Raw genomic sequence first — 27789 nt, forward strand, 5'->3', positions numbered from 1 at the left:
CGGTTCTACTCTTTTATGAATTATTGAATCTATATTCTTGCAGATAATTGGTTTATGTTGTTTGGAAGATGTGGGAATACTAAATCAGATGCTGACTTTGTTGGCCTTTCCTCTGAGCTGTAGGTATTTACTGGTTATGATTCAATTGACTTCCCTGTTTCTATAGTTCATGACTCATATACTGTTTTATAGCTGATTGCTGCTAACAGGATCTTCTTAATATGTATTATGACTTCACTTTGCTATCTAACTTGAACAATCAGTTCTTGGTCTCTGATCCAAAGAATGAATCCTTTTCTGAAGTGAAGTTTTTGGTAATTTGACTGGAGGGTTATTGGTGATGGCACTATTCACAATGATTCTTCAAAGGAAGACTCACTGGGATCCATAGTCTCTTTTCATCTTTACCTTTGTATGACCTCAAACTAGTCTCTTCATACATCTCAAAGAGTGGGTTGTCATGAACCTTGTGTGCTTCAATTTCAAACAATGGGTTAGGAGTAAGTTGAAGATTGCCTCTTAACTAAATTACATCTTTTCCCATCTTCCCTTCTTCTGATTTCTTCAAGCCATTATCATCTTTCTCTATTTTCAATCTCCCAAGTTTATCGATTTCAAGATGATGGAGTGGAACACATCAAGTGAAATTGTACCATTTACCTTTATTCAAAATTATGGATGAAAGAATGTTGTGTTTGATATTCTTTAACAGCTTCAAATAATCAGAATTATAATTTCTTGCTTCAACCCTTCTTATGGCTTCTTTTGTGCATGATCCTTGTGTTGATGTGGGGCCACACTTATCATACACAGGGATCCACATAAATAACTCATTTGTGATAGGTTTATCTTTGTATTTTGGTTGATAATTTTGATCACATTTCTTTCATACTCAATGGTAAACTCATCAAAAATCTGTAATTGCATTCATTCGGTTCATGGTTAATCTATGTACAGTTTGTGTTACTTCCATAATCAAATTGATAATCTGTATGATTTGCAGTAACAAAGAGAGATACAACCTGATGTGCTGCTTGCTTGGGCAGAAATTCTTGTTTGATGTCAACTAGTGTGTCATGAGAGATTGATTTCTTCAACGTCACGAGGTCATAGCTCATGATATGCCGTTCCACTTGCAGCAGGGGCATCTAAATCTGAACACATTCATTAATGAACATTTCATGGTGCAAATCTGACTTAACATTTGTAAACTTGAGCATTTCACCAATCTGCGAGTCTTTATGTGGCATAGGCAATGAACTTTTATGTGTTTCTTTAATCAAATTTCTAGAACAATAAACTATTTTGATGGCCTGTCCTTCAAATTCCATCATAAGTTGTTCTTCAAGCACTACCTATATTGCAGTAGCCTGCTGATTTCCATCTTGCATGGTTGATCAGTATCTTCGGTTTTATCTGACTGCATAATAACATTACTTAGTAAGCTTCTTCATATTATATGCACGAATCCAACTCATAAAAATCAGTCAAATGAAACAATCAATCATTATTGCATATTTTTCCCTCTCATTTGTTATGAAATAATTGACAGGTACTTCATTTGGGACAGTAGGTAAAACTTAAATTAAATCTTTGTGTTGCATGGGTAGATGCTCATTAACAGTTTCTTTCTTTTGTATCTCATCCAAGTCATCTATTTCTTCATTGAATCCTTTTGTTCCATTATTTAAAATTTAAATCATCTACTTCAAAATTTTAATTGTTTTCACCAGTTCCAACTGATTTTATATCTTTATGCTCTAACCTTTCTCGACAATCATCACGAGCTTCAGCTGCTTGTAGCACTTCAAATTCATTTCCACTTCTACCAATTGATATGCCAATATCTTTCACTACTGTCCTAATTTCTAGTGCAACGTGTTCTTCTACCTAATTGGTTTCTTGTTTCATGTTGCTTCCAATGTACTCTCCTGCTTTTATTTTTCATCATCTTTAGATCTGCATTATTAGAAATAAAATACTTTTCATTTCATATATAGTTCTGCTCCAATAGTCCCAAATGTTTTTTGACTTTATTGATTGCGTTTTCACGTAATGAACATGTGAATTTTGAGTGCGCTGCATGCTAGTTGCCTAGTCCGAGATGGGTCATAAGCACCATGTATTTATAATGAGTCATAAGCACCATGTATTTATAATGATTCAACACAATGCCAGATATGAATCATAGATAGCATCATAAGAATAACAAGAGAAAATACAAAACATATAATGAGATATGGTAGAATGATGTAACTTTCGTAGTATAATAATCTCGAGTACCCCAACATCAAGATAGTTTGCTTCCTTCCATTGTGGATACAAATAGACCTGACGGTTGGTTAAGTCCACCAACTGTCCCTAATTGACTCTTTTTGGAAACAACTTATTTTATTATTGTACCCCTTAACCAACAATTTTTATTGGGGCATAATAGTCGCCTACATCATCCCCCCTCCTAAAAAAGCTTGTTGTCTTCCAGATGATAGAAACAAAAAGTCAAAGCAATTAAACTACTTCTGGGATGGGTGAAAGGATGCTCCTGGAGTTGCTGAGGTAGGGTCCCATGGAAGCTATTGTCTGAGAAGGCTCAGGTCCTTTATAACAATTGATTGTTTCTTTCTAGCGTCCTTCAACAATCTCAAGGTATCCACGAGGTCCTTCTCTGTCACTGCTAACTTCTGCTCCTTATCTAGGTGTGTAGTTTTCTCTTGGCTCCACTTAGTGTCAAGTTCCTGTAATCTCTTTTGCAGCTTGTCCCATTTGCCTACTACCTGGTGAGCCTACCACGTGGCTTTGTGGGTGGAGGATTGTATCTCTAAAATTCCGCTCCATTCTAAAGAGAATGTCCGTCATGCCAGTCTTCCCTTTATGTCTAACCAAAACCTGAGGGATACTCCATCCCCGCTACTTGTCCTTCAGCTCTATGTTAGACCAACCTTACCTTGAGAAGTGCTCCATGAATTTTCCTCAGCCCTCCATCATGAATCTTAGTAATGCCTCAACTTCTAGAGTAATAGATCCCATTCAAACTCTTTGGCTTTCTCTATTATATCTTGTGTGGTCAAAGTCATAGTCTCCAACTCCATTATAAACTGTTGAGCATAATCTCGAACATGAGAGTTGGGACTCTCTTCGACAACTCCTTCCTCCTATTCTCCTATATGCTGACTCCCCCCTATCTATTACCATTTTAGGTTGGATCGGGTTGGCTTCTTCCTTGGGTTGTTACACCATGAGAGTGAGTGAGGGGAGTTGGATATTTTGTACCCCCATTTGGAATCTTCTTAGGAGGTTGTCTGCTTCTGTATCCTTTCCACCCTCTTCTTGTTCCCTTCTTGGAAGTGGAGTGGGCATGGGTGTTGCCACCATGGTAGTGACTATTGTAGATGGAGTGGCTATTAGACTAGGATGTGTCACTAGTGGGGTGGTTGTGATCACTTGCTTGACGACTGTAGTGTCTCAATCCCATGTGAGGTGGTGATCCTTATGGCATGGGCTCCCTGCTTCATCAATTAGAGATTGACTATCTTCGCTTGAGGTATTTGACTAAGTGTGCTACTGCAGACTACTAGGATTGTGTGAATGATATCCACTTTTCCCCTCAGTCTAGAAGCGTTAACAATTTCAGTGTAATGCCAACTGTCATCTCTCCCTTGCCTGATGCCATTACACTGGTTATTGTCATTCCCCTGCTAACTATCATCACACTACCAATCATCATCCTTCTTGTTGCCATCCCTCTAGTGTCACCATGGTACTGCTACTTGCCATGGTATTGATGACTGCCATAGTATTGCCTACTACCATGGTACTGCTAACTGAAATGCGACCACCAAAGAATTTCTTTTGTACCACCTTCTATCACGCCACTTCCATCTATGCATAAAATTCCTTTCATACAATCTCTATGTTAGGTGACACCCTTTGGCGCCTCCAAAGCATTGTGTGGTATGGATCCTAGTAATAGCCCCAACTGTATTGGGACAGATTTAATGTCATATAATGTTTCTCTTGTGTCTTCTTGTACGAACCCCTTATGTTTGGTAAGGCAAGGTGCTCTCCTAAACTCCTCACCACCTTTTGAATTTGATGGGCTCTTGTGTCCAACTATTTCTTCCATCTTAGAACTACATTTTCATCCTCCTCCTCCGTACTAGCTCTGATTTCTTGTCTAGCCTTCTTCCTTATGGGTTTAAAGTTTCTTGCTAGAAATGTATGTACATGAAACCAATAATTCATTTTGACTTGTAGCATTCCACTAGACTGGCAAGAATGAAAGTGCCCTAGTGCTCAAGTGCCACCTATGTGCCAAGTGCCTCTAGAAACGAAGCAATAGCATTGTGGGGCATATAAAATGTTTTTTGGTGGACATTAATATTATTATCTTATCTTATCTTATCCTATGTTTGAGTAGCAAGAACTCCTTAATCCTATCTAACAAGAGTTGCGTCTAGTTGTATACGTTACCATTGTTTAGCCCATCCATCTGCCATAACATCCATATGGTAATGTATGATGTTTTGCACCCCCATGTAGGCTGTAAGTTTTCTTATTAATAAATCCATTGTACACCTCCATTCCTGGGAGGCTATGAAGGTTTTCTTTAGATCCTTGTTGTTATTGCTACTCCATATGCTTTCTTATTGTTTTTGCATAAGGTCCTCTACATATGATTTCCAACAACTGTTTCTTATCCTCAATAGACATTTTAGACAAAGGTTTAGTTAGTGGCCTTTATTCGGCACCCCAAATACATTACTTAATTCTTTTGCCGAATAAGCTATTGTGGCAGTCTAATGTAAATACTTAACTGTGGGCATGTGTGTTTTTTTGTTATAACCATGAACCGTGGTGTGCAAGACCAGTTCAAACTCTTTCAGCTTAAAAGGAGGGCTGAAAATAATCTTATCTACATCAACCTTACATAACAAAGGCTTCAATAGATGGTTCTCTTTTGTGCTCTCCCATTAGGCTCTGCATTCACTCCCAATGATGCTTTTGAATATAAATATTTTTAGCTGCGACTCCCTAGGGTCTTTGGTTTGTGCTTTACCCTTCTTTTTGCTAGAAGTCACCATCATGTTTGGTGATTGCAATGGTTTTTTAGCTATCCCTCTAGCTTAATAGTCTATGTAATAACCGCTTTTCTTAGGGTTCCCAATAATTTTTATTACCATTTTTCCTACCTTGATTCCTTTCCAATCACTTCTTGGCTAGGGTTGTTGAGTTTGGAGGACGATGAACACCTTCCCACTATTACCCATACGACCTACGATTGTCAGTGATTGCTGTTGTAAAATTCCTTCCTACCATACCTGTATGATGTACAATTGTCTAGCGTGATTGCTGATGTCAATTGCCCTTGTATGACTATATAATCCCACTTTCCCTCTTCCCTGTACAAGTTAAAAGGTACTAGTTATTTCTTTCTTAGCTCATACAGTTTGGTCATTTGCACTTCACGTATGGTTATGCTTGGTCTGCCTCATATGGTTGATTGAAGGTGTCTTTGTAATCTCAACCCTCATGCTGCGTTGTATTGTGGCTTGTTCTCATCTTCATGTGCTTGGATTTTTCATTCCCGTATGGTTCAATCCCTACCATTTGACCTTGTACAGCTCGTACGATCCAGCTACCATTTCTTCCTTTGACTCTCTTTGTAAATTGTGCAGTGCTTGTCTCATGGTTTGCTCTTGAGACATTCTCCCCTCCTATGAGTTGTTTAGACTTGTGTCTCCAATTTGGCACTGAATGTTTCCCCTCCTAGGCGGTCTTATATCTTTTTAGGGTATGTCTCGCGCAAGATGTGCCACTTCAAGATATGTCAACATTTTTCCTTTATTTGGTGCTCTTTTTATTTTCCCCATTTCTTTTATTGATCATTCAATCCCACTTTCTAATAGAGGCCTTTCTATAATGCCTTTTTGTACTCTTTTAGTCCCCTCCTTTTCATCTTAATTTTTTTGATGGTACTTCAATAGAATTGTTCGAAAGTTATCACACCTTTTAATTTTCTTAACTTCTTTCTTCTAGTCCTCATCTCTTTTGATGCCTAGGCCTTTAGTTTCTTTGTGGGACCCTTTTTGTTCTGGCTAAGTCTTATTTTTATGCGTTTTCCCCCTCATGTTGGACCTTTACTTCTGAAGCATACTATCACATAAAAGTGCTAGAGGGTGTCCTATAACATTCATTTTCACATGTCTCCAATTACAGTCAAAGATTTTATCAGCTAGAAGTGCAAGCTCCACATCTTTAAAGTCCCATCTACATATCTCCCTTCTACTTTTGATACCATACTGCCTCTTCCCAATTTGCTGTATGGAGAACTTTTTGGTTTGGTATCACTAGCCTCAGAGCATTTGATTTGGTCTTATATGGTGCCTCTTGTCCCTCCTTGGTGCATTTCTCCACTAATTAATCTACATAGCTTTCTCCTTTTGAGATAAATAAATCATTCATTTTTACTACCATTTTCAAGCATGGCCCCAAGGTGGCACCATACTCATTCAGGTCAATCTCTTCTTCTAGGTTTTCCGTAGGCATATCTCCTCTAACGAATTTCTCCCTCTTTTGTTGTTCTTGAGCTTCCTTGTCAATGTTATAGGCAATGAATCCCTCCTTCATATGGTGCTCACCATCGCCAATATCCATTTATTCTTACCTTGAGGGTTGAATAATGCATTTGTGAGGTGTTTGTGCATCCTTGGTACTGTGATCCCTTCTACATGCTTCATGGCTGACTCCTCCCAAGCCATCATAGGCTTGGTCCAGTATAAGCTTGGTTTATTGTGATGTCCCATTTTTAGAAGGTTTCAAGAGCTTGGTTTTGTTCGCTCATCATTGTCACCCTCGTGAACTAATGGCTTGATTTGAGGGTCTCTATTGGTCAACTTACTAGTTATAGTAAGTCAGTTGGGCAAGTTTCTATTTTTAGCAGTGTTCTTGGGAGGTGCTTTCAATCAGGCTGTTTCTGCATTTGGATGGACACTAGACAATTTCTTGAGCTAAGAAAATAATTTTAAGTTATTAAATAAGTTATACTCAATTAATTAATTATAAGCCTAAGTCAAGTTCTATTAAAAGTACTTGGTGCAATTGATAATTAAAAAGTACTTCATTTATGCAACCAAAAGAAAGTTGGTTTTAAGTGAAAAGTGCGTGGGTGAAGCTATTAGCCATTGGTGCGATGAGAAAGATTTTGATTTTAATTGTTATAAATACAAGCCCAAAAATTGATAGATCCATCCAAGTGCATATTATAATTCATTAGTTGAAGGCATTGAGGGTTTTGAGAAGTTGGAAGAATTGTTAGCTGAAGGAATGGTAAATTCCTATCATGCTTGGATGCACTTTGAGTTGGTTACATTTTGCCTATGAATTGTGCCTTGATTTATAAGTTTTATTGCTACCGTTGAGACCCATTATTGGAGTGATTTGCAAATAGTCTCTCTTTATGAGTCTACAAAATCATTTTTAATTAGACGTTCTCCCCACATATAGGGCGCAACATTCTAGTAGGGCTGCGATACGAGTTAGGGCAGCCGTGTTGCATATATAAGGGAATGTAGAGGTTTGGGAAGGCTACGATCAATTGCATAGAGGCAGCATTTGAATTATTCAGGGCTGCAAATACGTTCAAGGGGTCATTTTTGCTAATTGAAGACCTGCATCATCAGCAAAGATGGGTTCATGGTCATTACAAATGAATTGGACACCAGCATTGCAAATTGGCTATACGAGGTTCTTACATTATGAAACAAATGTGTGTGCATTGTATATATTTGCACATGATTGCATATATTCGCATAATGAAACAAAGGAAGTTCGAAGTTGCAATTTACATTCCATGCATTTTAGTTACTTTTCTCAAATCTTGAAGAACCAAAAAATCATATATTTCAAAAACCAAAAAATTGCTCAACAATCAAATTTAGAAAAGCATATCATAATTCTTTAGCATAAGAGTTAGGCTCTTTACAGTGGTATTAGAGTAGTTTCCTGCCATTTTGGGGAAACTGGATTTACATATGCAGCCACAGAGATTCATTCTAGGTGTACATTACACTCACAGATGTAGAACCTCACCACCTAATAAAGTTGATACAGATATTTAGTTTGGCACTGTGGGTGATAGGAATGTTGGTAATACAGGCAATGATAAAGAGAGAGAGAGAAACTAGAGATTTGTTCAGGAATATTGCAGATGGTTAGCAATAATTGGCAGCTGGTCAACATCAGGTTGCTAATGAACTGCAACAACTCTTTGATACTCTATAATGCATTTCATTACCTAGAGGCCATAGCAGAGACAAGGGGCGAGGAGTATTGCAGATAGTTCTCATAGGTCTAGAGAAGACGATAAGATAGATGCCACGGGTACTCATGACTAGCCGCAATGTCCTATTTTCTTGAAACCTAAGTTGGAGGAGACTAGTGCTGAAGGTGAGACATGATCTTTTGCTAATAATGTGCTTACAACACATACTAAGTGGGATGCATTACCTTAGCATGTTAAACAACTTAACTTTGATAGATTCTAGAGGCAGGGGAGTGAATATTCTAGAGGCAGACCTGATATGAGAGAAATAACAGTGAATAATGAATTGAATCATGCGGCCAACAAATTGACTATGATATACTTTGATGGGAGTGGGAGAGTAACAACTAGAGCTAGGGCTCACAAGCTCGACACATCTTTCATTGCGTCCTATGTCTGAGGAGGATGCTATCAGGTTTGCTATACTACATTTAGATGGTGTAGCCCATGATTAGTGATATCATGGGTTAGTATCCTTAAATCATGATCAAATCACTACCTACTAGGAGTTTGTCGACTAGCTTGTTGAGAGGTTCGATAGGAAGGATCCTGAGTCCTATTTTTGTGAGCTAGCACAACTTAGACGGACTAGTAGCTTGGAGGCTTTGATCAGTGAGTTTCAACACATTTTGTGTGTGATTGGCTGAGCCTCTTAGAGGTTGGGTTAAGTCCCATGATCCTCCTACCTTGCAGGAAGCTATGAAGAAAGAAAGGAATTTAGAAATGTCCACTCCACGGAATAGATTTCCTTCTAAATGATCCACTCCAAATTAGAACAGCAAGGCAGCTCCAAAGAAAGCTGAAACTTTTTATTCAAAGGTACCTATGGCAGCCCCTTTAGATCAAGAAACACTTAATGATCTATGGAGGAAAAAACTTTGCTTTGACTGTAGGGGTTCGTTTGATGAAAAGCATTATTACCCTTCGAAGCCTCAGGAAAAAATAGGCTTATGGAATGGTTTTACAATAATGAACAAAATTTTGATTTTTTGGAACAATCAGATGAACACGAGTGAGAAAACCAGTGAAGGGGCTCTTAACAATGAAGAGGTTGTTGATGATTCCAATCTTAAGGTAGTATACCTTTCTAGCATGAGAAAGGGAGGATCTTTCAGCTTTTGAGATCTCTTAGTAGGGTTGTGAGTTATTGCATTATTGGATACTGGTGCCACTCATCATTTTATTGATTCATAACTAGTATCTTAGAGAGACATTCAGATCGAAGAGTTTGAAGGTATTAGAGTTAAGGTGGCTGATGGTTACACACCTAAGTGTAACAGGATGATTTTCAAGCTTCCCATGAGGCTGAGTAATTATGAATTTAAGCCAGATGTTTACATTGTTGATATTGGAGGTACTGATGTGGTTCTTGGGATGAGCTGGTTACATACTATTGAGGACATCTATCTCAGCCTTAAGAAAATGGAAATGAGGCTCGTAATTGATGGTAAGACTCATATTCTTAAATCTATCAAAGACATTAATTGGAAGGTACTTTCATTTGGACATGTGCAACATCTCTTTCATCATGATGTAGTTGAGTGGCCAACAACATGTAGATTGTTACCTAATCTTGATGGGACATAGAAACCAATTTATCACCTTGATATTAACCAACTTATCACCTGATATTCAACAAATTAAAACTAAACTCTCAAAAGTATTTAGTAATCTACCATTGAGTAAGCCGCCTTATAGAGGCATAGAGCACATCATTGAGTGAGAGGAGGGCACTAAGCTCGTCGTGATTACTCCTTATTGGCACCCTAAGTGCCTAAAAGATGAGATTGAGAAGACTACTCAAGAGTTACTAGTTATGGGTCACATTAGGCCACGTAAGTCCCCTTTTGCTTCATTAGTTGTTTTGATGTAGAAAAAGGATGGTACACACAATATGTGCATTGATTACTAGATGTTGAATAAAATGATACTTAAGAACCTATATCCTACTCCACACATTGATGAGATGATAGATGAACTACATGGGGCATGCTACTTCTCCAAGATTGATTTGAGATCTGATTATCATCAAATTAGAGTATGGGAGTAGGATGTGGAGAAGACGACATTCAGATGTCATTGTGGATACTTTGAGTTTTTACTCATACCTTTTGGTTTGACCAATGCTCCTGCGACATTGTAATTTACCATGAGAAAAGTGATGATATTCTTGTGTACAATTGATGTGGGATAATCACATAGCTCATTTGAATATAGTGTTGGATATTTTGGATAAGGCTTTTGATGCAAGTGTTTGATGCAAGTATCATTATAACCCTTCAAGAACCCCCAAATCAGTCATGGATTTCCATCTTAAATATAATTTATTCTATATTCTAGAGGCATCAATACATTTTTCCCAAATATAATCACCCATCAAATAACATTTATCGAATAACAAGTCAATCTTGAAAACATAGTCTTCAATTCTGTCATTCTAGATAGACCTGTATACAGAGATTCATAACTTTTTAACCAAATATAATTTCTTCAATCCAACCGTCCAAGTTAGGCATAATCAGGTTTCCAACAACATATCTAAAACTTAGAAACATCCAACGGTAGAATCCAAAGTTATGGTCTCTACACCGAGACCCATGTTCTATGACTCCATTGAAGATGGTGAAAAACCATTTTTTTCACTAAAACGGTCATAAATTATACAAAACTTAACAAAAATGTACCAAATCAATTTCATTAGAAAGCCGATTCGTTCCTTTTTCCAGAAATATAAGTTTCATCTCTTCAAACAACAATTAAACATTTATACACGTTGCTTCAATATGACTGTAATTTGAAAATCTAAAAAAAGCTGTCATCCATAGAATGCTTATAACTTTCTCAAATCTGCATGAAATAAACTCAAACCGAAATAAATGGAAGGATTATTCATTTTCCTACTCTACCATATTAATAATACACCATTTTCAGGCTGTACATAGACGTACAAAGCCTAAAAATAACAGAGAACAAGAAAGCCAATCAAAATAACGAGTATAAAGTGCTCTAAAAGAACTTAAATATTCACTTGTTTTCCATTCCTTTCCTCCTTTTCTTCCTTTTTCTTTCTTGGTTCGACCTTACAATGCATAATATATTTTCTTGGTCAGTTTAGACCTTACAAACACCACCTATGACCTTTGGACTTCATTTTACAACTTTAATACAATTTTACGTTGTTGCATTTTTTTGTAACTCTTCACCTGCTTGACAACTATTGAGACTTTTGACAGATGTAGTGCCATGACTTTGCATAAATATTAAAGACATATTGAACTGACCATTTAATAACCTTTTACATGGTTATTATCCTTTCAAGGGTCATTTTAGAACTTTTGACATATTAAACCGATTGGGACCTTAACTTTGACAATGTGGACAACATTACATTTTTGTTACAACTTTTCTTTTCAATTGGATTCCATTACATAGAATGACATTGAAACATATATGACTGAAAATAAATCATTAAAATATCCATTATGATCTTTTGTAATTATATGAGGGCTAGGTGCTCTTGCACCATACTGCCGGACTTGAAAGATTTCCATGCCCCATGGAAATGCTCTGGTAAGAATCTGTAAACAAATATGTTGGCTTTTTGTCTTCATCATTGGATGGATGCCTTTGCTTCTTCCTCTTTACCCTTTCAACTGTGACTCCTATCTGTAGAGTTTATGTTGGCTGCCTCCAAGGTACATCTCTCATCTGAAGTCCACTTCTCGATGTTGCTTCAAACACCAACCTTTGTCTCTCACCTGGGAGTCCTCTCTTGCTTCTCTCCCTAGTCTGTCGGTGACACACAATGGACCATCTCCTCTAGCCTTGGACCATCTCCTATGGCCCTTTTGGTAGACCTCTATGTCCACCTATTTGCAGCGAGACCTCTATGTCCACCTATCTGCAGCGAGTGAACTTGCATCTACAACCAAGTAACTTCACAACAAGAATCGAAATACCCAACACTTCCTGGTGTAGATTTTCTTCTATCTACACGCTCAAAATCTTTTGAACTCTGATACCAATTTGATGCAAGTATCATTATAACCCTTCAAGAACCCCCAAATCAGTCATGGATTTCCATCTTAAATACAATTTATTCAATATTCTACAGGCATCAATACTTTTTCCTAAATATAATCATCCATCAAATCACCATTATCAAATAACAAGTGTTCTGTCATTCTAGATAGACCTGTATACAGAGATTCATAACTTTTTAACCAAATATAATTTCCTCAATCCAACCGTCCAAATTAGGCGTAATCAGGTTTTCAACAACATATTCAAAAATCAGAAACATCCAACGGTAGAATCCAAAGTTATGGTCTTTACACCGAGACCCATTTTCTGTGACTCCATTGAAGATGGTTAAAACCAATTTTCACTAAGACGGTCATAAATTATACAAAACTTAACAAAAATGTACCAAATCAATTTCATTAGAAAGCTGATTCATTCCTCTTTTTAGAAATATAAGTTTCATTCCTTGAAGCAACAATTAAACTTTCGTACATGTTGCTTCAATATGACTGTAATTTGAAAATCTGAGAAAAACTGTCATCCATAGAATGCTCATAACTTTCTCAAATATGCATGAAATAAACTCAAACCAAAAGAAATGGAAGGATTATTCATTTTCCTACTCTACCATATTAATAATACATCATTTTCAGGCTGTACATGGACGTATAGAGCTTGAAAACAACAGAGAACTAGAAAGCCAATCAAAATAACAATTATAAAGTGCTCCAAAAGGGCTTCAATATTCACTTGTTTTCCTTACCTTTCCTTTCCTTCCTTTCCTTTTTTTCCTCTTTCTTGGTTCAACCTTACAATGCATTTTTTAGTTTCTTGGTCAGTTTAGACCTTACAAATACCATCCATGACCTTTGGACTTCCTTATACAACTTTAATGCAATTTTACATTGTTGCATTTTTTTGCAACTCTTCACCTTCTTGATAACTTTTGAGACTTTTGACAAATGTGATCCCGTGACTTTGCATAAACATTAAAGACATATTGAAATGACCATTTAATAGCCTTTTACATGGCTATTATCCTTTCAAGGGCCATTTTACAACTTTTGACATATTAAACCAGTTGGGACCTTAAATATAACAATGTGGACAACATTACATTTTTGTTACAACTTTTCTTTTTAATTTTATTCCATTACATAGAATGACATTGAAACATATATGAATGAAAACAAATCATTACAATATCCATTATGATCTCTTGTAATTATATGATGGCTAGGTGTTCCTGCACCAACTTCCTTGCATGCCAAGGAGTCTAAATGAGCCTTAGGTATGTCAAAGTTACTGTATCTTGGTCATCTTATTGGTGTAGAGAGAGTAGTCATGGATTTTGATAAGGTTTGTGCTATACTTGATTGGCCTAGTCCAAAGATACCAACACAACTTAGAGAGTTTGTTGGTTTGTACGTCATGTAGCTACTTTTCCTGATTTTACTTGTAAGGGAGCTTTTGAGTGGACCTCTTAGGCGCATTAGGGTTTTGAGAAGTTCAAGCGAATTATGACATCATGCCCAGTTATTGCATTGCCAAATTCCTTGAGGCCTTTAGAGTTGCATTGTGATGCCTTTGGCGAGGGCATTGGTGTTGTTCCTTCCCAGGACTGCCATTCTATTGCCTTTGAGAGTAGGAAGCTCGGGGGTAGTGAAAGAGCTTTTAGCATTTATGACAAGGGGATGTTGGCCATTATGCATGCTTTGGCTAAGCTCAATTATTATCGAAGGTTTGCATCAAAACTTATCGTACTAGCTTGAGGCATTTACTTGGACAACAAAGTCTCAATGAGAGAGAACAAAATTGGGTCTAAAAACTTGTCTTATGATTTTGACATCTCATATGTCAAGGGTACATTAAATGTAGTTGCTGATGCACTTTCATAGAGAACCCATTTATGTGTTATGACAAACATTTGAGGATTGGGGACAATTGATCATTGTTGAGTATGCAAGAGATCAATGCACATTTGGTATTGTTGATGGTACCATATAGGACAACGACTATGCTCTTGTAAATGAATGATGATTTACATGGGGAGGATTTTGTTGGTCCTAGGACCAAGTTTGAGGCAGATTGTGCTGTGGGCCTCTCATAATTCCCCATTGGGTGGACATCTTGGGTTCTTTAAGACACAGACAGATTCAAGAGAGATTAACTTGGAAGGACTTAAAGACAGATTTGTAACAGTACATTAGAGAGTGCTTTGTTCGTTAGCAAAACACACAAGAGCATACTTATCAAACTAGTAAATTGCAGCCACTTCCTATTCCTGAAAGGAAGTGGGAGTGTTTATCTATGGACTTCATTGTTGCCTTGCCAAAGGCCCAAGGCAGAGATCACATATTTGTAATATTGGATCGCCTTACCAATACAAACACTTCTTTCTTATCATCATTACATTTATCAACAAATAGGTAGCCCAATTTTTCTTTCGAGAGATTTTTTAGGTTACATGGTTCACTCCAGTGTATTGTGAGTGACCGAGATAGCCATTTATGAGTCACTTTTGGCAGGAGTTTTTCAGATTGTGTGGGATGGAATTGACTTTGAGCACTAGTTACCACCCTTGGATTAATGGCCTGACTAAGATTGTTAATAACTTGGTGGTAGGCTATTTGCAGAATTATGTGTCAGTGCAGTGAACCTGGGTGAAGTGGATATATTTATGTGAGTATTGCTAGAATTCCACTAACCATATGACTATTCAGATGACTCCTTTTAGAGCCCTATATGGGTATGATCCTTCGAGTTTCATGGATTTGTTGTTTAGTGATAGTAGGGTGCTCAATGCAAGCGATTTATTGTAGGATAGATAGGATATTATGAGGACTTTGAAAGACAATATTTAAGAGCCTTACAATCAGCAAAAGCAATATACTGATCAATGAAGAGTTACTTACTCTTTCTAGGTTGGTGATATGGTATATTTGGTGTTACAACCTTATAGACAGTCATCAATTTGGAAGAGTGGAGTTGAGAAGCTCAAGCCTCACTATTATGGTTCCTTTTGTATTATTGGATGATATAGTCAAAGTGGCAACTATATGTGCACCAATTGAGCCATCTATGGAGGAGTTTAGTGATATGTATGCGGTTGTTGATGTGTGTTCTGATGATAGCGCACATGTTGATGATATTGAGTTTTCACCATCTACACATTCAATTTAGTTTTCTGTTGTGGCAATTGGTGTTGTTCCCATGTCCACAAATTTTGTTGTGGATACACCTATTATTGATACAGTTGGCATCAGTGCAGTGGTTCTCCTGTAGCTACATCTTTCTTAGGGATTGTTGGTGATGATCTAGATTCTAGTCTAGTATATATTATATGGGTGGCTATAGGGTAGAAGAGTATGATGAGATCTTTTATGAAGTTATCTTCTGGTGATGCCCTAACTTTTACATCATCAACACAAATGCTAGGTGCTATATTGATGGTCCTAATGATATTGACATGTAGTTGGTTCAATGTTGACAGAGATGCCATGTACTTCTTCATTCGGGATCCAGGTGGAGGTTGGAGTTCACTGTGTTGTCGGATTGCTTGAGGACAAGCGATCTTGTGGAGGGAGGACTGTAATATCCCCATTTTTGGCGAGTATCGAAGTTTGAGAGATTAGCCTATTATTGTGATCCTCGTAGGCTAATTATTGTGAATAGATGGTCTTCTGAGGCAGTGGCTTAGCCTAGGAGGGTCTTGTCTTCTCCACAATTCAGTAAGCGACAGTTGGTCTTTGTTTGGCTCAGATTGGATTTCATTTGGGCTCAGATTTGTGTACTTACTATTTGTAGTAAGTCGGGTGTTGATTGAGATGAATCCTTTCTATTTTTGGAAAGTGCATTTGGTCACATGGAGAAATAATAGGCATGACTCCTATTTTAAATGACATATTTAAATGACAAATATTTGGAAGTTATTATATTTTTAGTGGCCAAATAATTATTTAGTTATTAAATGGCTTATTATAAAGTTATAATTTAACTTTATAACTTCACTTAAGTTGAGGGTGGAGTCATCATTGAAGGGGGCCATTTATTTAATTAATTATATGCCTAAGCCAAGTATTAAATGTTACTAAAAGAGTTGTGTAGGAAAGTTTCAAGAGCTAAGTTCTTTTGGGAAACTTTCTCAGTTTTGAAGTTGAGTTCTTTTCGGAAACTTTTGTCAACAAGGGATGATAAATATGAGCTCATTTCATTGGAAAAAACATGTTTGGTTATTTATTTGCTTTTGTTGCCTTTGTGGCTTTTTCAGAGGTTCTGAATATTGATGCCCTTGCTGAAGTATAAGGGTCTGAATTTTGAGTCGTTTCATTGGATCTATAGATGAAGTATTGTAGATTCACTTCTGAGATTTATTATTGTCTCCTCTTTTTGTATCCATTGTAATTGAGGAGCAATTGTCTGTTGAAGAAATATTAAGTGTCTTCTCTTACTGTATCAAGTGTGACTGAGAGGGCAAAAATATTCGAAAGAGATTGATAATTCTTATCTCTGATTTCTGTTGATTTGGAATTCTGATTTAGAATTCACAAATCTGGACATTGGTTTAGCTGAAAGCCTGAAACTATTGTGCATTAGCTCCACAATTTGGCGTTAGACTGTGAATGGAATTTGGCATGTATTTTTACTGTGCAGCATAAGAGTTTTCTGCTCTTAGACACCAAACCTGGGTGCTTCCTCAAGCAACATTATCAAAATTTAAGTCGCTGGGAATAATTGCAAATCTGGTTGTCATTACTACCTAAATCTGCTAGCTGTTGCAACTTCAATCGAGTGCCTATTTGCTGTGTGGAAGTATGGGATATTGGGGCTGCATTGATGTTCATTTCCACACCTTGAACTGGATTGATCTGCTGTTGAATCACTTCTCTCACCTGCATTTGATCTCTGTATTTCAATGCCTATCTTTGGCACCCAATTGTGGCTATATTTGCAGCACAAAAATTTCCTCTTCGGCTGCGATTTGGTTCTTGGGAAGAGACTGGGAAGAAGGGACAAATCAGGTTCCTTTGTATTTGTTTATTTTGGCCAAGTAAGTATAATTCTGAAGTATTAAATTGTAAGGCTGATAATTGTTGTATAACAAAATTGCTTGTGATTATTGAGAATTGAATGCTTTAGAAACATCAGGAATTTTTTTCAGATTTATCCATATCTGTTCCTTTCAATTATATATATATTAAAAAACAAAGAAATTCAAAGTCTTGCATCAAGTAAAAATGAAGATATATGTATTGCAATCTATCAACACAGTCAAAGGACTTGTTCAGAATTATTTTGTGGAATTAAGTTTGCTTGTCAATTGTTTGACAAAATGTCAAATGTGTAAGTGTGAGGGTTAAATCATTAAAATTCATTAAATGCCAAATATCAAACCAACAATTGATCTTGACAACTTTTCAGATATATTCATTGTGCCCTTTGACCATACAAATGACTTGCCATAAATACTATGAACCCAAATGTCCAATTGACTTACTAAAAAATGTTTATAAATAAAGCCTAAAAGACCCCTGGAAGGTAGACCAAAAATAAACTGATGCACTAAGATGGAGAGTACTGAAATAGATGTCCAAATGGTTAGCAGACTAAACTTGAATGACCCTCAAAGGGCCCCCTGATCACCACATTAGCCAAGGAGACCTCTAATAAGAGGCCAACCTCTGAAAATAATTGATTCTTAGAAGGCACAAAATTTGGGACATTACAGTACATAAGGACCCTGCATCATTTTTTTAATAGTAAAACATGGATTCCAAATTTGTAATATGATTTTGTTTGCTAGATTCTGTCACAAGTACAACAAAATAGTCCACTCTTCCAAGGAATACTTTGGATTTTCAGATCACCAGTCATTCCTTAAAAGTTGAATCCCATTCGTTAATGCAGATTAATTAGTAGTGTCCGCTAATCCATTAATATAATATTAATTTTCTGTTATCTTCAGTTTTCCACACGGTTATGTTTTAGAAAATGACTTTAGTTTGTTCATGTCTAAAGGCAATTTATTTTACTATGTAATATTACCCATTTTTAATTTTTACTTTATGCAAATAATATTAAATAATAATAATAATTTTTCCTTATAACGCAGCCTCTGAGAAGGGTCATTACATTATTCCTAGAATTCCTTGCTAGGTCAAACTCCCCTTCTATTTTTATGAGTGAAATAATGTGAAGTATTGCAAATTAAAATTTATAATCAATTTTAATTTTTAATTAATCATATTAAAAAATCATTGCCTAAAAATTTATTGAAGTATTTTCTTTTGTATGTTTTTTATATAAGGGGCATTTCGAAATTTTAAAATTTCATTTCAAAGGGGTGATGTCTCACAAGCCATTTCTGTGAATTATAAGGTAGCTTACAATTTCTAATTGCAAGCATGCTGGTTTTAGGTTTAATGATCCCATTCTTAATTTTTTTAACAGATAAAGAATCTTTTATGGGTGAATGTAATAATAAGATAATAACTTTATATTGATCATATTTTACCAATATTTATTCTTATTGAAGGTTTTGTGCTTAATTTTATCAAGCACTTTAGCACAAGGATCTCAACCTACAGATTTTTACATTGTTGACAAGCGTCATTAACTTGTTTAATGATGCCGTACTTAATAGCCAGTGTTTGATAATGCCATACTTTATAGCCAATGAGTTGCATTTGGTTTGAACTGGAGCATGTGAATATAAAAACATGTATTGGTTAGAAGTTGCATCATTTCATTGAATGAAAGAGAATAGGAATATCAATACAAATCTTAACTTAGGCTGTATTCAAATCTATTTAATAAAGAGGACGGAATTTATGAAATCCAAGTTGTGCATGTATGTATGAGTGTATTTTGGCACAGATTTATGATATTTGGTTTGCATACTATTTTAATTTTATATTTTGCACACATTATTTCACCAATAATTTCTAAATTATGCTTTAACTTTGTCAGGTACAATGCATGTATCACATAGAATTAGAACACTTTTTGTTTCTCTGAATTTTTCATGAGCTGGCGTGTTTCAGAAAGTATGATGCTGCATTCTTGTTGCAACTTGCATATGTAATTCAGTATATAAATACTTGATAGATTCTGTTGGCAGGAGGAAACACAGGACCTCTCGTTGACAAAGCAGGCCGGTTTTACAAGCCTTTACAAAATAATCAAAGAGGACAACATGAAGTTGAATTTTATAAGAAGTTTTGGGCAGATCAAATGATACCATCCATCGTGCAAGATCTCTTTCCAAGGTTCTATGGCATAAAGTCTTATCAAGCTTCTGATGGGACTGGGATGTGTGATATCCAGACACAAGTTACTTAAAAATAATTTTACGTGCATTTTCAAGTAAAGATTCTTGATGATTATATCTTCTAGGATATAGTAAATATTGTAACATACGGTTAATTCCACAATTATAAATCTACTGAATTTAACATCTGATGAGATATCTAAACAAATATCTAAGATTTTGAATCTATTTTAATTACTGAGTATCAAATTATTCTAAAATTTTATCTAGTATGCTTAAAAGTATTCAAATTAAGGAACGACTAAATGCATGGAAGAAATCTTTCAGAAGAATGCATACAGATATATATATATATATATATAAAGAAACTTAAATAAACTGGATACGTACTGATTTCCTGAGAGTCTTTTCCAATTAATTGACCAAGCTCTGACTTTGGTTAGAGAAGAAGCATTAACGTGGGCTTAACCTCCCAACCGCGGACCTTTTTACTTATCCCCACAAGTTCTAATTGAATAGAACGGCCCTCCCTACCCTGAGGTCGGACTTGGGATGTTCATTGATCCAGTCATCGGAGTACTCAGGTGGGTTGAGGTCCCAACAGCTTTTGAATAGCTGAAGAATCAGGACAACAACGCGATCATTTGTTGTGGCATGAATGCCCTTTTTATCGCCCTGGCCAGGGATTTCAGAGGTGGGTTTTATAACCCGATCTCCACCGCTCAGCTTGACAATTAATTCTTCAAGTGGATTTACATGAGCCATATAGATTATTAGATCATTAACAATTATTCATCTATTAACAATTACTGATATCTACCTTATTTTTCTTGTATCAGATTCATCTACATCTTTTCACCATCAACAGATCTTCAGACCAGTGATTCTTGATGCCTGAATCCATTTCAATCTTACACTTAATCATAAGTTTTTGGTTCGGCTTTCTCAAATTTTATGGGTACTAGACTTGATTTTTATTACTGTTTTGATGGATGGATACGGATCAGTTCTTAACATATCTCCACTAATTATGACCAGGGTGGTTCTAATACAGTTCTATCACAAGGAAACATTGAGATAAAATTCAAACATATACGTGGAAAAGAAAGAAAGATCTAATGGTTTTTATTATTTCCTTATCACCACTGTCAAGGACGTTTCATGCTTTATTGCTAACAAGTTACTATGCTCAGTGATATTCTACTAAGGTGGTAAGCACATGTGAGATACTATGACTCAATTTGTATACTTCTACTCTTCACATTCATCCAACCCGACTCAGAAAATAAAGAACAGAATAGAGATGAAATTCGTGTGCAAGAAGATATGGACAAATGCAGATCATCCTTACTTATCTTCAGTGTATTGTATGCTTTTGCATGGGGTAAACTTCAACTGGTTCTAGAATCCATGGCTCAGAAGCATGCAAGGATGGCTTCATGCAATGTCGAGTGAATGAGTTCGTGCGTATCCGGTTCTGCAGACAAGACTTTTTGTTCTTTCTCGCACGGGTACAGAAGACATAAACTGAGAGACTGAAACAGAAGTAAGAAGAGATAGGTTTTCTCCCAAAACGATAAGGCAGTATAAATAAAGATATCAATCGGCTGTTCGTCTCTTGCCGTTACAAGATTGTATTATGCATGAAACTCCCCATCGGTTAGAAAGTAAGATACGTTGGAACAATGATAAGAAGATATACGTTAATGTTTTATTATTATTTTGGTTAATTTATAATTAAGTATATACATAGTGGCACTATGCAATATTTGATTGTAAGTTAATCAAAGTATTAATATAATATTAAATGATATCGTTGTTTAGAAATTTAAAGGTAAGTTTTTTCTTTATTATTTAATTTTACAATTTTATATTATTTATAGCTCATGTAACTTTTCCACTTTAAACCTTAATTGTCAAGCTTAACAACCCTGCCATGGTGTCTTTTGATCAACCTGACCTTCCTGATAACTAGGTCACATGATAGTCCCGATGCCGAATAACCTCATTTCGTAATGCTTCCCCCTCTTTCTTGAGTCTTTATCCTATAACCTTCAAAACAATCATTCTCGCTAAAACATCAATTTCATAATTCATAATTTACTTAATAATATCATTAAGAATTTCACCATAAATAATAACTGGTTGAACAATGGTTAAAACTATTTTCGTTTCATATGAACATAATGATTATAAAATTGTATTCATTTTGCTTAAGACATAACGGCTAAATTCTAAATCCGTTTCACATGAATATAACAACTAACAACTAAATCCATTTCACATGAATATAACGACTAACAACTAAATCCATTTCACATGAATATAACGACTAACAACTAAATCCATTTCACATGAATATAACGACTAACAACTAAATCCATTTCACATGAACACAACGGTTATAAACTACTTGATCATGAAAATCTTATTTTTGGTTCAACAGCTATTTTTATCATAAAAGAAAATTAGGGCAAAATTTGGGATGTAACATACCCATCCCCTTAGGTTTTTCATCGTCCATGATGAAATAGTATCAAAGAAATTAATAATTAAATTTAGAAATAAGAAAATTATTCAGTTTCTAGATTCTGAAAATAAATAAGGGTATCTTTGAAAAATATCATGATAGTCTTCCCACGTAGCATTATCTTTTGAATACTGATCCCACTGAACCTTGCACTGAGTCACTTCTTGATTTCGTAAGTGCAGCTTACACACCTCGAGTATTCTGGTTGGCTTTACCTCTACCACCCCTGGCTCTCGTACCTGCAACAGCTTCCAATCAATCATATGTTCATGATGATTGACAAACTTCTTAAGGTAGGACACATGAAAAACGTTATGCATCCTGGCAAGGGCTGGAGATAAAGCAATCTTGTAGGCCACCGGGTTAGCTACCTCCAAAACTTCAAAGGGACCCACATATCTGGGGGCCAATTTAGCATTTTTGCCGAATTTAATAGTACTTTTCTGGGGCTTAATTCTTAATAACACCTTGTCCCCTATAGCAAATTCTTTGGGTGTTCTTTTCGCATCAGCATAATTTTTTTGCCTGTCGTTAGCTTCCTTTAACTTCTGGCGGATCTGAAGTACTTGCTCTTCCATTTCTAGAAGCATTTTTGGGCCAACTATAACTCTGTCTTCTAATCGATTCCAGCTTACTGGGGTCCTGCATTTACGGCCATACAAGGCTTCAAAACGTGCCATTTTAATTGAAGACTGATAGGAATTATTGTATGCAAATTCAACCAATGGCAAATACGTTTCCCATTGATATTGTCGATCCATGCAATAAACCCTTAGAAGATCCTCTAATACCTGATTAACTTGCTCTGTTTGGCCATCTGTCTCAGGATGATATGCTGAACTTATATTCAATTTAGTGCCCAAGGCTGAGAATAATGTCTGCCAGAATCTGGAAGTTACTCTTGTATCACGATCTGAAATAATTTTCTCCGGTACCCCATGTAATCTAAAAATTTCTTTTATGAATTTATGGGCTATCTCAGATGCTCCATCAGTTAAATTTCCTGGAATAAAATGTGCTACCTTAGTCAATCTATCAACTACGACCAAAATAGTATTATGTCGATTTCGAGTCATAGGCAACCCTTGTACAAAGTCCATAGATATTATTTGCCATTTCCATTCAGGTACTTCATTTGGATGTAACAGTCCTGCTGGATATCTATGTTCTGCTTTCACCTTTTGACACTCTAAGCAACTTGCTACAACCTCAATTATCTCTTTTTTCATTCCCTTCCAAAAGTATGAGGGTTTTATATTTGATAACATTTTTGTGACTCCTGTGTGTCCTGAATATGGAGCTGAATGATACTCCTCCAGAATTAATCTACGTAGCTCAGATTGATTGGCTACATAGATCTTGTGGCGATATCTCAACAGTCCATCATCTTCTAATTTAAAATCTGAATATTTGGAATCCTGTGGATCTCTAATAAGTGCCAAACTGATTTCTGCATAAAAATCATCATTCTCCAAATGCTGTAAAATCTGGTCTCTCAATTGAACTTTTATCCTAGTCACTGCCGAAATGTGCCTCCTTCGGCTTAGGGCATCAGCAACCTTGTTTTCCTTTCCCTTAATGTAGCTTATGTCAAATTCATAATCTGCTAGGAACTCTAACCACCTCCTTTGTCTAGCATTCAAATTTTGTTGAGTAAAGATATATTTTAAACTTTGATGATCAGATTGAAGTTCGAAGGGTTTTCCAATCAGATAATGTCTCCACATTTGTAAGGCATGTACTATGGCTGCTAATTCCAGATCGTGTGGTGCATAGTTTTGTTCATAATTCTTCAATTTTCTAGACTCATATGCAATGACTTGTCCCTCTTGCATTAACACACCCCCTAGTCCTTCACCTGAAGCATCAGTGACTATCGTGAATGGTTTCCGTGGATCGGGTACTGTTAAAATAGGTGCAGTAGTCAGTTTTTCCTTTAGATATTCAAAAGCCGTTTGACATTTTTCTGTCCAAATAAATTTTTTTCCCTTTCTTTGAAGTGTTGTGATTGGATAAGCTATTCTTGAAAAGTTTTTAACAAATTTCCTGTAAAATCCAGCTAATCCCATAAAACTCCTGACTTCCGACACATTTTTGGGTATTGGCCATTCTTTGATTGCCTTGATCTTAGATGGATCTACTGCTATGCCCTATGCTGATATTATATGCCCTAGATATTGAATTTCCTTCTGGTAGAAAGCACACTTTGATAATTTTCCATATAATTTATGTTCTCTAAGTCTTTGTTGTACTATCTCTAAATGCTTCTGATGTTCTTCTTCATTTCTAGAATAAATAAGAATATCATCTATGAATACCAACACAAATTTGTCTAGGCAATCATTGAATATACTGTTCATTAAATTCATGAAAGCTGCAGGGGCATTAGTTAATCCAAATGGCAAGACTGTAAACTCATAATGTCCATATCTGGTTCTGAAGGCAGTTTTATGTATGTCTGATTCCTTAATCCGTAATTGATGATATCCAGATCTCAGATCGATTTTCGAAAACACGGTCGCACCTTTCATTTGATCAAATAGATCATCTATCCTGGGTAACGCATACCGATTTTTGATGGTGACCTTATTAACCATCCGATAATCTATACACAATCTCATGGTTCCATCCTTTCTTACAAACAATACAGGAGCTCCCCATGGTGAGACACTAGGTCGAATCATTTTCTTATCCAACATATCTTGTAATTGAATTTGTAATTCCATATGTTCTGTGGTGGTCATTTTGTACAGGGCTCTTGATATAGGTTCCGCTCCTGGTGCTAAATCTATGGAGAAATCAAATATCCGAGAAGGGGGTAATCCAGGAAGTTCCTCAGGAAATACATCTTGATAGCTCTTTAGATAGGGATATTTTTCTTCAAAAGATTCCTTTAGTTTTTGTTTAATTTTCCCATCTTCATAAATATATTCATCTCCGAGTGTAGTTTTCCTTAAATCTTCAATTTTTACTGCGAATATCTCACAACCTTTTCTTCCATACCTCTTAAGCTGCATTGCTGAAATCTGCTGGGCTCTTATTTTATGTTTGACCCCTGAAATACTTGTAGGCCTGCCTTGATCATCCACACAACTTACTGTTTTGGCTAGGCAATCTACATTAGCCTTGTGCTCGCTGAGCCAATTTATTCCTATAATAATGTTGTAAGATCCTAATGGTGCTACGTATAAATTTAGTTCTGTAGAAAAGTTTGGAAAGTCAACTTGGGCTTCGAACAAGCATTGCTCTACCTTAGCCCTTGTCTGATTTGCATATTCGACTATCCACGGTTGTGCCATAAAGCCAGATCTTTTTGGAAATTTACTTAATAATTTAGGTGAAATAAAATATTCTGTTGCTCCAGTATCAATAAGAATAGTTACAGGGTTACCATAAATCTTACCCGGTGTTTCAATGGGGCCTATTTGTTGTTCTGCCTGTTGATTATTTAGGGCTGCATGAATTCTTTGTTGAAAAACCTGTTGTTGCTGTGGCAAGGGTTGGCGTGGTTGCTGATTGAGGTTAGGGCATTGTCTTTTAAAATGATTTCCTTTACAAATGAAACAACCTCCTGGTGGTCCTCTTTTTTCATTGTTCCTGTCATTTTTGTTTACATGAACGTTTCCCTGATTATCTCTGGTTCCACTGCTTCTATTATCAGGTTTGTTATTCTTAAAGTCCTTAAACTGTTTTCTTGGTGGTCCAAATTCTGCACCTTCTGAATTCCAATTGGTTTTTCTCTTGCTGTCCCTGATGGAATCATCTTTCTTGATTTTATGCTTTTGACGCACAACTTTTTCCAAGGCTTCTTCCATGGTTCGTGGTGCTAAAACATCCATGGCTCCCCCTATTCTATTATTCAATCCCATGATAAATTTTCTTACTTTTAGATTAATATCCTGCTGGTAAGGCGGCACATATTTAAGTAATCTGATAAATTTCTCCCAATATTTATGAACTGTCATTTCCCCCTGTTTCAGATTCTGAAACTCCATGAGTTTCTGATCATAGAAGGTTTGAGGTAGCCACCGTGTTCTAAATATGTTGACAAACTTTTCCCAGGTTATGTCTGTTGATCTAATGTTCAACTCTACCTTAGTATTTCCCCACCAAGTTGCTGCTTCCCCAGTAAATTGGTGCATACATATATATATATATATATATATATATATATATAAAGAAACTTAAATAAACCGGATACGTACTGATTTCCTAAGAGTCTTTTCCAATTAATTGACCAAGCTCTGACTTTGGTGAGAGGAGAAGCATTAACGTGGGCTTAACCTCCCAACCGCGGACCTTTTTACTTATCCCCACAAGTTCTAATTGAATAGAACGACCCTCCCTACCCTGAGGTCGGACTTGGGATGTTCATCGATCCAGTCATTGGAGTACTCAGGTGGGTTGAGGTCCCAACAGCTTTTGAATAGCTGAAGAATCAGGACAACAACGCGATCATTTGTTGTGGCATGAATGCCCTTTTTATCGCCCTGGCCAGGGATTTCAAAGGTGGGTTTTATAACTCGATCTCCACCGCTCAGCTTGACAATTAATTCTTCAAGTGGATTTACATGAGCCATATAGATTATTAGATCATTAACAATTATTCATCTATTAACAATTACTGATATCTACCTTATTTTTCTTGTATCAGATTCATCTACATCTTTTCACCATCAACAGATCTTCAGACCAGTGATTCTTGATGCCTGAATCCATTTCAATCTTACACTTAATCATAAGTTTTTGGTTCGGCTTTCTCAAATTTTATGGGTACTAGACTTGATTTTTATTACTGTTTTGATGGATGGATACGGATCAGTTCTTAACATATCTCCACAGATTATGACCTGGGTGGTTCTGATACAGTTCTATCACAAGGAAACATTGAGATAAAATTCAAACATATACGTGGAAAAGAAAGAAAGATCTAATGGTTTTTATTATTTCCTTATCACCACTGTCAAGGACGTTTCATGCTTTATTGCTAACAAGTTACTATGCTCAGTGATATTCTACTAAGGTGGTAAGCACATGTGAGATACTATGACTCAATTTGTATACTTCTACTCTTCACATTCATCCAACCCGACTCAGAGAATAAAGAACAAAATAGAGATGAAATTCGCATGCAAGAAGATATGGACAAATGCAGATCATCCTTACTTATCTTCAGTGTATTGTATGCTTCTGTGTGGGGTAAACTTCAACTGGTTCTGGAATCCGTGGCTCAGAAGCATGCAAGGATGACTTCATGCAATGTCGGGTGAATGAGTTCGTGCGTATCCAGTTCTGCAGACAAGACTTTTTGTTCTTTCCCGCACGGGTACAGAAGACATAAACTGAGAGACTGAAACGGAAGTAAGAAGAGACAGGTTTTCTCCCAAAACGATAAGGCTGTATAAATAAAGATATCAATCGGCTGTTCGTCTCCTGCCGTTACAAGATTGTATTATGCATGAAACTCCCCATCGGTTAGAAAGTAAGATACGTTGAAACAATGATAAGAAGATATACGTTAATGTTTTATTATTATTTTGGTTAATTTATAATTAAGTATATACATAGTGGCACTATGCAATATTTGATTGTAAGTTAATCAAAGTATTAATATAATATTAAATGATATCGTTGTTTAGAAATTTA

General features: G+C 36.2%; 1 protein-coding gene across 4 annotated transcripts in view; it reads left to right on the forward strand.

Moving 5' to 3' along the window:
- The window catches only part of LOC149577691 (inositol polyphosphate multikinase alpha-like), a 111770-nt gene that overhangs the window by 76582 nt on the left and 7399 nt on the right, over window positions 1–27789 (forward strand). For 2 of the 4 annotated variants that reach the window (XM_089825177.1, XM_089825185.1), the window contains exon 6: window positions 19464–19661. In XM_089825177.1, the coding sequence (XP_089681303.1) occupies window positions 19464–19661 (198 nt within the window). The remainder of the gene's footprint in view (window positions 1–19463; window positions 19662–27789) is intronic. The other 2 variants (XM_089825193.1, XM_089825194.1) reach the window with 1 other exon arrangement.

This window comes from Cupressus sempervirens, chromosome 1 (assembly GCF_028749045.1).
Source record: "Cupressus sempervirens isolate cs-2001-9-10 chromosome 1, ASM2874904v1, whole genome shotgun sequence".
NCBI classification, from domain to species: Eukaryota; Viridiplantae; Streptophyta; class Pinopsida; order Cupressales; family Cupressaceae; genus Cupressus; species Cupressus sempervirens.